The sequence below is a fragment of the Bos javanicus genome, chromosome 1 (assembly GCF_032452875.1).
Source record: "Bos javanicus breed banteng chromosome 1, ARS-OSU_banteng_1.0, whole genome shotgun sequence".
NCBI lineage: Eukaryota > Metazoa > Chordata > Mammalia > Artiodactyla > Bovidae > Bos > Bos javanicus.
The window spans coordinates 74,355,909-74,369,201 of record NC_083868.1 but is presented as its reverse complement, the minus strand read 5'-3'; the positions used below and the strand labels follow the sequence as shown (position 1 = coordinate 74,369,201).

The following is a 13,293-nucleotide window of genomic DNA, read 5'->3' as shown; positions in this document are numbered from 1 at the left end:
CCATTGACTCTTAAGCTTGCTTTTACTTAAGGCTTATAAGATAGCAGCATTATGCTCAGAGTCACAGAGGACATAAATTAATCAGGCACAGTCCTTATTTTCAACAAGCTTCCAATGAATTAAGAAGATTATAAACACAATACACCGTGACAAGGTGCAACATGTCAAGCATTGACTGGCTTGTGCTTCATTTCATCCTGGCAACACTTGCTCCTTGTGTATGTTTTAGAGTTCCTTAGACTCATGATGCTAAGGCGGTGCTCTCACATTATGGGAAAAAAGTAGATGTGACGCCAATATTTGAGATGAAATGGGCTTTGTTGGCTTCAGTACACCAGGAAGAACCCAGGATAATAATGGGAGCTGGTTTGGGAACACAAAGAGAAAAAGACAATTGTAAAAGTCGCAGCATCAAAAGTAAATAGTTCCTAGTCAATAATATTGTAATAATTTTTTAATGTGTCAGATGGTTACCAGACTTACCATGGTGATCAGTTCATAATATACATATATGTTGAATCACTATGTTGTACATCTGAAATTAATGTAATGTATATCAACTATACTTCAATAAAAAAGGGAAAAGGTAAATATTCTTTAAAAAATTCTGTTTGAACAATTATTCTTCTAAGACCCAATTAGAAGAATAATTGTTCAAACAGAATTTTTTAAAGAATATTTACCTTTTCCCTTTTTTATTGAAGTATAGTTAGTAATGGATTCAGAGAAGGCAATGGCACCCCACTCTAGTACTTTTGCCTGGAAAATCCCATGGATGGAGGAGCCTGGTAGGCTGCAGTCCGTGGGGTCGCTAAGAGTCGGACATGACTGAGCGACTTCACTTTCACTTTTCACTTTCATGCGTTGGAGAAGGAAATGGCTATCCACTCCAGTGTTCTTGCCTGGAGAATCCCAGGGACGGGGGAGCCTCATGGGCTGCCGTCTATGGGGTCGCACAGAGTCGGACACGACTGAAGCAACTTAGTGGCAGCAGCAGTAATGGATTATGTCAGGCCAAAGTAGCACATGTCGGGGGAGGGAGGAACTTGGCCAACAAGCACTCCTGCAGCCTCCTCTTGTCAAGGTAGAAGCGAATCCATATGGGAGGCAGCCCATATACTCTTGATTTCCAGTCCCCAGTGACATGGACACCTGTGCTGCTCAAAATTTTTCTACAGACCAGGGACATAAGAAGGAAAACCCAGAGAGCCAAAAACCACGCTGGGTCTTGGGCAAGATGAGAAGGTTCTGGTGGGAGATAGGCCAGGATACCTCAGGTCAGTGCTTTCCACCAGACTATGAGACACTACCTTTCTATTTTCAGCACAGAGGGGAGAGAGAAAACCAGTTGAGAAGGGGAAACCATGTGAAACCTAGATTGTTTTCTGACATAAACTTTGTGATTTCATCCTTTATTCTGCTGTTGTGTACATTTCCCAGAGAATAGACACCCAGATCAAAAAAAAAAAAAAAAGTGCAAAAATCCAAAGTGGTAAAGCATAAAGAATGTTTGCAAGGCTTCCACAATGGCTGCTCTTCCTAATGGATGTGAATTTTAAGTGGTTCATTCATTTACTTAATGCATTCCACAAACGTTCATCGAAGGCTCTGATGTGTCATGGGAGGCACAACGACATAGAAATTAATAAGGCATAGTCCTTGCCCTAAAGGACTTGAACTATAACAAGCCAATCATGTTTCAAAGAATAATAATGGGAACCTGTAGACCCATGTACCTAAAACTGCACATTATCGCTCCTCTAAAGGAAAATATCTCTAAAGGATATTTTCTCAGGACTAGGCAGGCATCAAGAATAGCAAGGGTAAATTCAGCATAACAGAGCTGAACTCTGTATTTTTATGAATTTGTGAAGTATAAAAGAAGAGGGTTTCTATCATGAAGACTTACTAAGCCATCTGCCACTAGAGAAAATTTTGCATCCTGACTTGTATTTTAAAACAACATATTGCAATCATAAATGCATCACACAACTTGCATGAGAAAGAGCATCTGAAAGTGCTACTGCCTTTTGGATGAATCAAGTATGCACTTGGCACAACCGTCCAGGAGTTTGAATCCCCTCTGTGATGCCTCCACACCTGGTGTTCCAGCCTCACCTCCACAGTTCCCATCTGAGAAATCTTCCAGCTCAGTTTAGCAATCAGGCCCCTGCACTCTCCAATGAAAGCCCCATTTCTAAACATGGCTCTCCATTTCCTTTATCTGGAATTCCCTCCACCTCCTTAGTGTTTCCATACATCCCATTTATCGTTCAAATTACAACCTACATCTGAAACCGTCCCTCCTAGCTTGAGTTATCATTCTGAACTACTGGCATATGACTGTATTGTTTGGACATTCATTTACGGAAAGCTAATTTATTGAGCACCTCTCATTCCTTAGGCAGAAGATTCTGTGTTAGGCGACTATATCTACATACATCTTTCTATACCCCTTACTGGAATGTGAGTCCTCCAGGGAAAAGTTCTGTCTCATTTTTAATACACCACATTTTCAAGAACAATATTTAAAAAGGGCCACATGAGTGAGGTGAGTGTCCTGGGCACTCTTGTTTTGTAGTCACCATGACACAAAGCGGGTTAAGACAATAATGATAGTAAAGGTAGGTGCAGTCATTTTGGATATCCACTAATCTGTATTTTGGAGACATATTACTACTAGGAGAAGGCTATGTGGTAGAGAATTCCTCTTCTGCTTCTTTTCCATCCCCAGCTCCTGAGAGAAAGGTTCCAGTAAGCATCCAACATAAAAGACTAAAGGAGAGGAGAAGTGAGATATACAGTTGGCTTTAAAATATCAACACTAGCATTCACAGCCATGTATTCTTTAAAACTCAGCAAAAGTCACCTTTTTGTTGATTTTATCAGCATTCTTAGGCAGCACTCACAGCCCCCTCCCCTTAATTGGTTCTCAACAGCACTTCAGCCAAGTTTCTGCTGTGACATTTGTCACTTTCAATTAGAGTTGAATTCCACCTGGAGCCAAACAGTGAGCCAGACGGTCAAAGGATAGAAGGGGAAGAGGTAGCTTACTTGATGAGATGAGGCACACACTCGATGTTGGTTGTTTTTGAGGTGAAAGGGGAGGCCACAGATGCCTCCTGCTCTGACAGCGAAATGCCCGCATGAGCCATTTTCAAAGCCTAGAATGATAAATCCATGTTATACCCATGACTCCTCAGACCAGGCTCTAACTGTTCAAACACCCCAAGGCTAGTTTTCACATTATAGAGTTGATAGTATTGTACCCTTCCACCACTGGATCTCTGTTTAGGCTGCCCCTCCACCTGGGTACATGAAGGTACCAATTAAAGAGGCACCAACAATGACTCAGTAGTAGAAGAAGGTGTGTGTGTGTGTGTGTGTGTGTGTGTTGGTTGAGGGGATGTAGACAGGCTAAGAAAGTGGAAGGACTCATTTGAGAAGTTGATTAAAAAGATGACAGCGTTTGGATGGACCTGTGTAGAGTCCTTTACCATCACAGTTTTATACTTAACAGGTCATCTTCATGAACTAGGGGAAAAATTATCTAATGCCCACCTTCCCCCAGGCTGCCTGATCCAGCCAACCAGCTAACTGCTGGGATGAAATTTGGGACATAGAGCACCTTCGCTGGAGGCAGGGACCAGATTACACTCATCAGAGAATCATTCCAAGGTATATGATGTCTCACTGAAATAAGGACTAAATCTTTTCTCATCAAGACTGCAAACTGCTCAGAGAGTGCCCCAAGCAGACAGCAGCCAATGAGCAGGCCAGCCAGCCCCTAATCCTACAAGAAGTGTATGAACATAAGATGATATTTTGTATTTCTGTACTGCTATAGAACTTGCAAAGTTCCTGGTAACCATGGCCAGTATACACAAAGTTCATGTTCAATGAATATTAGAATATTTCCTTCTTCCTCATTTTTCCCTTGGTACTTTGTACCTCTATCATGTAATTTAGGACCATCTGCTTTATATATTAGGATTAGTTTTATGCATGATTTTTTTCCCCACCAGGTAATGAACTTTTCAGAGGCAGAGACTATGTCCTATATAACATCTGATTTATTTGTTTTGTTTTAAATTCCACATAATTAGTGAGAATGTGTACTCACCCTAGATTTGAAGAACAGACTAACAGCTAGCTCCTTCTCACAAAGTATGAAGCAGAAAAATTCATAACTGCTATCTAAGTGTGAGCTTAGTTTATCTCAGAACTTTGAAGAAAATATTTAAGAAAAAAATAAAACAAATACCCAGACCTTAAGTATACAATAGGCTTTAGAAATACAAAATGATTCTCTTCATTACTTCTCCCACAAATTGGCTCCCAAAATATTTTCTGACATACATAAATCTTCAAGGTAAGCTACTATTTCAACTGTATCTTTGAAACTCAGATTATTAAACACGTACTGCCTTCTACTGTATCAGAGAAGTCATCTGCTGAGAATCTTGTAATGTCAATTTGCTATTGTATGTAATAACCAAATAATTTGGTTTATGATTTTTCTGAGTGTGAAAATTTGGGAGTAAATCCAGATTGTATAAAGTAACCCTGGTGGAGAATTTGGCAGGAATACGATTTACACATAATTCAAACCTTTATCATCAGTTTCAAATTTTTCCTTCACTAAGCCTTTACCAGCTGTATGACTTTAGGCAAAAAAAGGAAAAAAAAAAAAAAAAAGAATTTACCTCCATGAGGCTCATTTCCTTATTTATAACAGGAGAGATTTAAACCACCTAGTCTTGTAAAGTCCCTTTTGGGTCTGAAATATGGGAACCTCTGTAGCCTTTCTTTGTCTTTATTATTCTAAAAGTTGCTAGAAAACAGCTGAAGTGACTCATCTCACTTTACTCTTCACCACATCCAACCCATACTCTGGTAGAAATGAATATAAACATCAAAATGACTAAGTGATGTGGTTGTTGGCAGAAGGGTGAAGAGTCAGACCACAGGGGACGTGGGGTCCTCAGGAGGAATATCAACGCACCCCCTGCGTTAGAAGAAGTAATTTCTACTCACCCCACAGTCATTAGCTCCATCTCCACACATGCCTACATAATAACTGTGAGGGAAAGGATAAGAAACATTAATAGCTCAATGCCTCACTTGAGTAATTTCCATCACCACTAACATGCATGATGTGTGTGTGTTTGTGTGTGTGTGTATGTGTCTCTGGAGCACATGTAGAATCAAGCTGAAGGAAAGTAACTTGGAGAGAAATATTCCCAGAGGAATAAAGCTCTGGTATATTGTTTCAATCAGTCACATGGAAATCATGGCAATACTGCCAAGGACATCCACAAAGATGATCACACACTTCAGAAGAAGTCCTGTTGGATTCTGTCCACCAAGGCCAGGTTGAAGTGAGTACTGTCATAATCAGTGTTTCTCACACCCTAATGCACAGATCATAACCTAGTCCATCTGTGTTTTGGTTGCTCACTGCTGCTGAAAGTTTAGCATGTAGACACTAGGAGAAGAAACATTTGGGAAATGGTTTAACAGATAACAACTAGAGATGTATGTACATATTCTAGATGCATCTTGGAGTGAAAATAAGATAACATGCTTCCCATCTATACCAGTGTGATGTGCAGGCACAACTGTATAAAAAGAAAAGTAAATTTTAAACCTGTTACTAAAGGAGTTTCTGGTGTGAAACACACTAAGTGTGTAAATAATACATTGGAGGTATTGATTAATGGCAATATTACTACAGGCTCAGTGGTAACTTGCCAGAAACACATGAAATGATACAATATAGGGGAAAATGAAATTCTCAGAGAATTTCCTTATTATTAGTTGACATAAAAAATGGCCATCTTTATAGGTCAAATATGGCCAAATGTAAACAAATTTGTAGGTTCAAACTACTCTTTGGTAAGTATATATGAAAATCACACGGTAAACATTTGTTTGTGCTGATGTACGCATCAAGACTATACATTTGCTGAAAATGGCTTCTTTTCTTCAGGCATAAAGTACATATTTAGTCTTTATATCACAGGAGGAATCTTACATCTTCTAGTGTTGTCTCAATAAAGAATAAATTCTGAATGAAGAGCAAGATCTGGAAATTGAGAGGATAACTTATTCTGAGATAGCATATATCATCCTGAATTGATTTTTCTTTAGGGGAATACAGCTTTTCAAAAGTAAGCATTTAAGTTGGCAACATTTCTCAAGTATTTGAGAAGGGCAAAATTACTTTCTTCAGCCAATATCATATAATGACCATGTAAGTAAAATAATCATTTTAGACACTGGTTACTAACCCAGCCTCAAGGCATTATGGGAGTTAATAGGCAGTTTTGGAAATGTCCCTAAGAATGCTTAGGCAACAAAAAATAATAGTCAAAAGTAGTCTCTTGAGTTTACCTACAGCTTATCAGCAATTATTTAAAGTTTTACTACTCTTCATTCCTTACTTAACTTTCTAGAAATCTGAGTCCAGAAGCTGTAACCTTCCCAGCAAGTAATAGGTAGGTCTGGTCTCAAGAAGAACCATTTCACTTTCATGTGACTTGGTCATCTGTATTTTTGAAGGAGATATGAAAGAAATTTTTCCTTTTTTTAATTTTTGCCTCTATACCTAAAACAGTAAAAATATAATTTCTTCTCTTTCCTGGAAGATCTGAAATTGTTTACATATCTTCTAATGGACCAATCTCAAATAATTCCAGGTGATAACTCACACGCTTCCTTATTTTTTTCCCCCATTCTAAGCTGTACAGAATGCTGTTGTTTCTAGTCTCTGTATCCAAGCAGGGGTTTCTTCCTTTATGATAAGCCCTACCAGCCACAGAAGGAATGTTCTTTGGGGCAGACAGCTTCTAAAATGGCCCACCTTCTGGAATTCATGAGGTTATCTAATGCCTTCCTTTGAGTGTGGACCAACCGAGTGATTTGCTTCTAATGAAAGGAGTAAAGTGACAGCTTAGGATGTCATTTCTAAGATGAAGATATAAAAAATAGTCATCTCTCTTCTCTCTCTCTGACTCCTCTTGCTTGCTAACTCTCACTGGAGCTAGCCGATACTCTGTGAGCATCCCTATGAAATCACCTCATGGCAAGGAAACAAGTGTGGCTTGTGCCCAACAATGAGTACAAAATTTAGACTCTCAGCCCAACTTTCCACAAGGAACTGAATCTTGCCAAGGACACCTGGGGTGAGGCTGGTGGCAGATCCTTCCCCACCAAGTGCTGAGATGACTGCAGGACTGGTCGACACCTGATGACCCCTTGAAGGGGACCTAGAGCCAGAAGACTTAGCTAAGCACACCTGAATTCCTGACCCACAGTAATGTAAGAAAAAATAAATGGTGTTATTCTAAACCACTGTGTCTTGGGGATAATTTGTTACACTGCAATTGATAACAAATATACCCTCCTTTCATGCACTAAAACCTACTTTAATTTCTGAAATTCTTCAACAAGGCTAGATTTCTGCCCAGGGGACATTCTTGCAAAAATCGTTCCATTCACCAGAATCTAAAGAGAAAAATAACAATTGAAATAAGATTGGAACAAAGAACACTTTATGGTAAGGGGAGGGAGGTGGGAGGGGGGTTCAGGATGGGGAACATGGGTATATCTATGGTGGATTCATGTTGATGTATGGCAAAACCAATACAATATTGTAAAGTAATTAGCCTCCAATTAAAATAAATAAATTTATATTAAAAAAAATAAAAGAAGAGTCTTGAAAAATTACTCCTGGCCACCATTTTAATATAGCATTGGGTGATATAACATCAGACCAAATATTAGGAAAGGGCAAAAGGGGGATTTAACAGTTTAATATTTAACTTTCACTTTTGGTTCTCCATCACAAGTCTGTTACTTTGTTCCCAATCATTTTTCCAAGATGGGATAAGCTCTAATGAATAATAGTAACTGAAAAGCAGAGGAGTATATAAGATAAAAATGCTTAGGCAACTACAGTTCTTTTCATTAAGCACCATCTCCACAATTGCAGAGGAAGGAGCAGTAGATTGGGAGTTGAGAATCAAGGTGCTATTACAGCTCTGTCCCAGACCGTGACGACCTTAGGCGAATGACAGTGTCTCTGAGTCTCAGCTCTCCCATCTCTTCAATGAGGAACTGCACTAACAGCTTTCTAGACTCCGTGGGGTCTAGACTCTATGGTCCTCGACTGGAAAGGTGACAGGACTTTCAAGACACTGCTAACAGACGGCTGCTGCCGCTCCGCTTGTTTCCTTCCCACCAATGGACCACTCTGCACAGCACTATTTTAAAATAGACACACAGCGACAAGATAACAAATGATCTTGAAAATAAACCATAAAGCCTTTGTTTCCTCCTGCTGTAATTTAAGAATCCAGACAGGAATGGGAATAGAGCTCAGCCTGACATGAGTTAGTGGCTTTCAGAGAAAAGCAAATTCCAAAAAACAGGCTGCGTGTTTGGGACTATCTGTAGGTTCCCTCTGCTGGGGAGGCAGGGAAGAGGCAAACTGGGATTGGACTGGCCACGGGGGGCGGGGCGAGGGGCAACACCAGCCTCAGGCTCTGAATAGGAGGCCTTGGGCCCGGGGACGTGTGATGAGTGGTATAAGAGGAGTGATGAAGGGAGACCTCTTGAAGAGACAGTGCTCCCTGTGAGGGTGTTTATTTCCTAATTCTGAGATAACCTTGCTAAGCATCGCCTTCACTGTTCTCTTACCCTTTTTTATCTCACTAATTTGAGGAGCAAAACGAAACATGTCATTTCTCCAGTACTTACTTTTGGAAGCAAGCTGTTGAAATGCTGCAGTATCACTTGGTATGATTTCCCACTCATTGCAAAATGGTAACAGCTCCCTTTTTCTTCAACAGGCACTGAACTGTTTCCAATGTTGATGTGGGTGTCCTAAAATCAAAAGGGCATTATTTCTACCTTGGCTCTTAAGGATGTTGCTGTTTTCCTACATTTTATGGAAGGAAGTGTATTCAAGTTACACAAGAGTGTGAGGACCAGCAAATATATAATGTAGAATTTGCCCACAGAACTTAGACTCATATAAAGAAGACACTCAAAATGTTCCCCCAAAATTAAATGAACAGAGATTACTTTGGCAATATGAGGCTCTGGATCCTAGTCTGGGAGATAATATGTGTGATGTCAGGCTACTGAGGAAATCATTCCAAGGTTCCAATGAGTGACTCCAGAGAAGAAGAGGAAACAGTCTTCCCTTCTGTTTCTTCTCCTCATACAACCTTTTGTTTCCTAAGATCTCTTACCATTCATTCAGAAATCATGCCCGGATTTTTTCCCTGTAAAATAGGTGGACCCTTTCTTCAGAGCCTAACCTGACCTCTGCCAACACTTCCCTCAAGGTGCCCAGATCCCTTCCACCTTGTGTCCCTGAACCTTATTATTATTATTATTCTGGATGCACTATGCATGGCAGTTGGAATCTTAGTTCCCCAACCAGGGACTGAACCCATGTCCCCTGTACTGGGAGCACAGAGTCTTCACCACTGGCCTGCCAGGGAAGTGTTTGGACTCTTTATTAAAAATTAATGAAAATCTGTGTCCTGTAATAAATTATAATGGAAAATATGAAAAAAGAGTATATATGTATAACTGAATCACTTTGCTATATAGCAGAAACTAACAACACTGTAAATCAACTATACCTCATTAAAATACATTTTAAAAAAATACCATCCTTATTTAAAAATCTGTATATGTACATGCAAACTAATTTTTATTGAAATATGTTAGGCACTTTTAAAAAATTAGTGAGGATCTGAGTTTCGTCACACAGTGCAGTTGAGGCAATACATGTAGTTGCTGAGGCAAGTGAGTTTAGAAGGAAATCAGCACCAGAAATCCACTGAAAGCAGAGAGCGAGCTGTCGTCTTTCACAACCCACACAATGGATTTGAGCCAAGTTAACACACCTCTTCGCAGGGTAGGGGCAGGGCCACTCCATACAGCTGTGTAGCTTGTGTGCTGCACAAAGAAATACTCGACACTGAACAATCTGAAGGGCTGGTCAGCCTGAAGGAAGGGAGCTTTTTGTAGTTTATCACCCTGAGGACCATCTCTTTGAATTCACACAAAGGCAGAGGCGACCCATTTAGTAATGAAACATCAGGCTGCAGCCCATTCTCTTCACAAGAAAGAGCCGTCCTGGGGGAAGTGCACAGGAAACTCGCTACCTAGAGAAGCCTGACATCTGTTCACATCAGTTCACCAGTCCAGGACAATCTAAATGACCATGAATTAAGGGAGCAGGGATCAAACAGACCGAACTTGATTCCCTGCTCTGCAGCTCACCAGCATGTGTCGTGGCAAGCTTACCTCTCTAGGCCTCAGTTGTCTCTTTTGTAAAAGGAATACTTTGCTCAACTGTGTAGGGTAACTGAGGGTCAGATGGGAACTATGATGTGAGTAAGTGAGTCTCAGCCACATCTGTACACTGGAATCACTAGGCGAAGGACTCAGTTCCCAGCCCAGAGATTCTCACTGAATCTCTAGTTTTAGCCTTGGAAGCTTGAAAACGCTTCTGGGTAATTTCTACATGAAGTCAAGGCTGAGGAGTGTCAGTGGAAATGCTAAAAGCTTTGCAAACTGTAAAACTCTGGGCAGATGGGAGGGATTACTACTGTGATGACTTCTAATGCTGAGAGAGAGGGCTGCCCAGGGTCAGGGCTGTATTGCGTCAGCCTCGGTCCATGGAGGGGCTTTCTGAAATTCACTCACATTCTTTCCAGGCCCATTCTCCTGGTTCTCCACCAGCTGCCAGGTCACAGAAGCAGGGGCGAACTCTTCAGGTTCGTTGGCTTCAACAAGGATCACTTGGCTCCCTCGAGGAATCATTTCAGAATTCTTTGCAACGGTAATGGCTGTTTGAAGGTTGTCACCTAGATGACAAAGAAGGTGGACGTGATTTGTGTAGAAACCTCTCAGCATCCAGGACTGAACACTCCCTCCTCTGAGTGACCATACTGTGTTGTTGGTGCTCTTTGGGGGCATTTAACACTTTCTGCATTTTTTCATAATGTTTTATCAAGCCTGTCTGTTCCTAGTGGTCAAACATTATGTCTACCTCTCCCTTTCATCCTAGCATCAAGTCCATGAACATCACATATTTCCAAAATATGCACTAATGAGTAAATAAATGTTCAAGTGCTTTACAGCTCATCCTCAAGAGACTGACAATTTTCAGCGGTGAAGTTATAGGCGTGGTCTGATAACATAAACCTATTCTTGGGATCTGGATTCCAATTAAGTTAAAGAAAAAAAAAGCACTTAGGATCAGCCATGTTGAATTTAATCATCACAAACCATGCCTACCCCACCTCCCTGAAGGACGGTCTCACCCCTTTACACAGAGGTCTCACTGGGGTTCTTCATGAGAACCCTGTTCTTATCTTTCAATATCTGCTGTGAGCCTATTGGCCCTGAACAAACCCTGGGTGGGAACAGAGGGCCTTAGGCAAAAAGAATGAGACGTGGCCCTTGCCTTCAAAGCTCACAGTCATTGAGGGGAGCTCCCCAAGTTCCCAGGTAACTGGAGCAGAGGGTAACAATCTCGATGGCAAAGCATCGTTCCTCCTGCCTCAGCCACAGGAACTCACTCAGCTCACATGGTCTTTTGCTTATGCTTAGGATGGGTTTAACTTGTTAGGCTTCCAGAAACGCATACCAGTGATCATCACAGTCCTGATGCGGGCCTCACTCAGCTCCTTCAAGACTGGTTTGGTTTCCTTTTTCAAGCGATTCTCCATTATGAGAAGTCCCAGAAATGTTAACTCGGACTCCACATGTTCTCTTTGGGTTTGGGAGAAAGTCAATATTAAAGCATATCCATATAGTCTCAACACTTGGATTTATTTCTTTTTAAAATTTCTAAGTTTTATCAATGTCATACATGCACAGGTTTAACAAATCAGAAAGAATCCAAAAGTTCGTAATAAAGAAAACCTATAGCCCCTGTCTTCACGGCACCTTCCTCCTTCTCCTTCTCAGATGTGACCACTTCTACGTCTTTTAGCTGCTCTTTCCATGTTTTTCAACTCCATTCTTTTAAAACAATGTATTCATCTTCCAATTCTTCTGTTGGTTTTTAAAATTTTTTGTTAGTCATATATATTTTAAATTTGTAAGCATATAAGCAGTTTAAAATTTGTAAGTATATAATCTGACATGTAAGCATGTATTTTTAAATTTGTAAGCATTTTAGTTTAGTAGACATTTATTAAGTACATACTGAATACCAGATATTATAGTACTAGTTGAATATGGAATCATTTATTTCAGCCTCCATCTGTTGCCTCCAGTAAATACATGAATGGCATCAGTCAAGAATTTAGTTTTCAGAATTTGAAATTGGAGGCTTGGAGTCTAACTGTGTTCCATTAGTTATGGGAGACTTCTCCTTGAAAATAAATCTCAGGTGTTTTTTAGAAAGTAAATTTGGGGGCCAAGAGCTCTTTCTTGATCCTCTATTGTTCCTTTTTCTGTGCAGAGTGGAGTTACAATTGCAGGGAGAAGAAGCGGGAGGAGAGGGAGACCTAGGGAACCGATCTCTGTGCCTGCTCTCAGCTCATCCCCCGTGTTCAGGGTCCACCTTCCATGAGCTGTGCTGTGCTCAGTTGCTCAGTTGTATCCAACTCTTTGTGACCCCATGGGCTGTAGCCCACCAGGCTCCTCTGTCCATAGGGATTCTCCAGGCAAGAATACTGGAGTGAATTGCCACTCCCTTCTCCAGGGGAGCTTCCCAACCCAGGAATCGAACCTAAGTCTCCTGCACTGCAGGCGGATTCTTCACCATCTGAGCCACCAGGGAAGCCCAAGAATACTGGAGTGAGTAGCTTAACTCTTCTCCAGGGGAATCTTCCCAACCCAGGGATTGAACTAGGGTCTCCTGCATTGCAGGTGGATTCCTTACCAGCTGAGCTACCAGGGAAGCCCCTACTTTCCATAGAACATGACATACCAGAGGCTCATCCTCTCAGGTTCTACAGGGTGAACCAACTTACTCTTGGAATCTCTCTCTCTGGCATGATGTAGGCTACAGTTTCTTCTATCCTGCTGATTCAGCTACCACTCTTCCAGTTACTTTACAACTTATAGAAATTTGTAGAAATCTCTCATCTACACGTATTGCTTCTTTAGTTTTCTTTGATACTATTTCTTTTCTATTATGTTAGTAGGACTTGGGAGGGAAATGATCACATGGTCAGTAAACTTCTTTAAGAGAAAGAATAGAGTTGAATCTCTTGATGAGAAATAATTCATCCTTGGATAAGAATACATTGA

General features: G+C 40.8%; 1 protein-coding gene across 1 annotated transcript in view; it reads right to left on the bottom strand.

Annotated features, from left to right (window-relative positions):
* Window positions 1–13,293, bottom strand: part of ATP13A5 (ATPase 13A5) — a 116,514-nt gene that overhangs the window by 25,246 nt on the left and 77,975 nt on the right. Inside the window, exons 18-23 of the mRNA XM_061412700.1 lie at window positions 11,678–11,802; window positions 10,732–10,892; window positions 8,764–8,889; window positions 7,430–7,509; window positions 5,038–5,080; window positions 3,055–3,164 (exon numbers count right to left, since the gene is read on the bottom strand). Of these exons, the coding sequence (XP_061268684.1) occupies window positions 3,055–3,164; window positions 5,038–5,080; window positions 7,430–7,509; window positions 8,764–8,889; window positions 10,732–10,892; window positions 11,678–11,802 (645 nt within the window). The remainder of the gene's footprint in view (window positions 1–3,054; window positions 3,165–5,037; window positions 5,081–7,429; window positions 7,510–8,763; window positions 8,890–10,731; window positions 10,893–11,677; window positions 11,803–13,293) is intronic.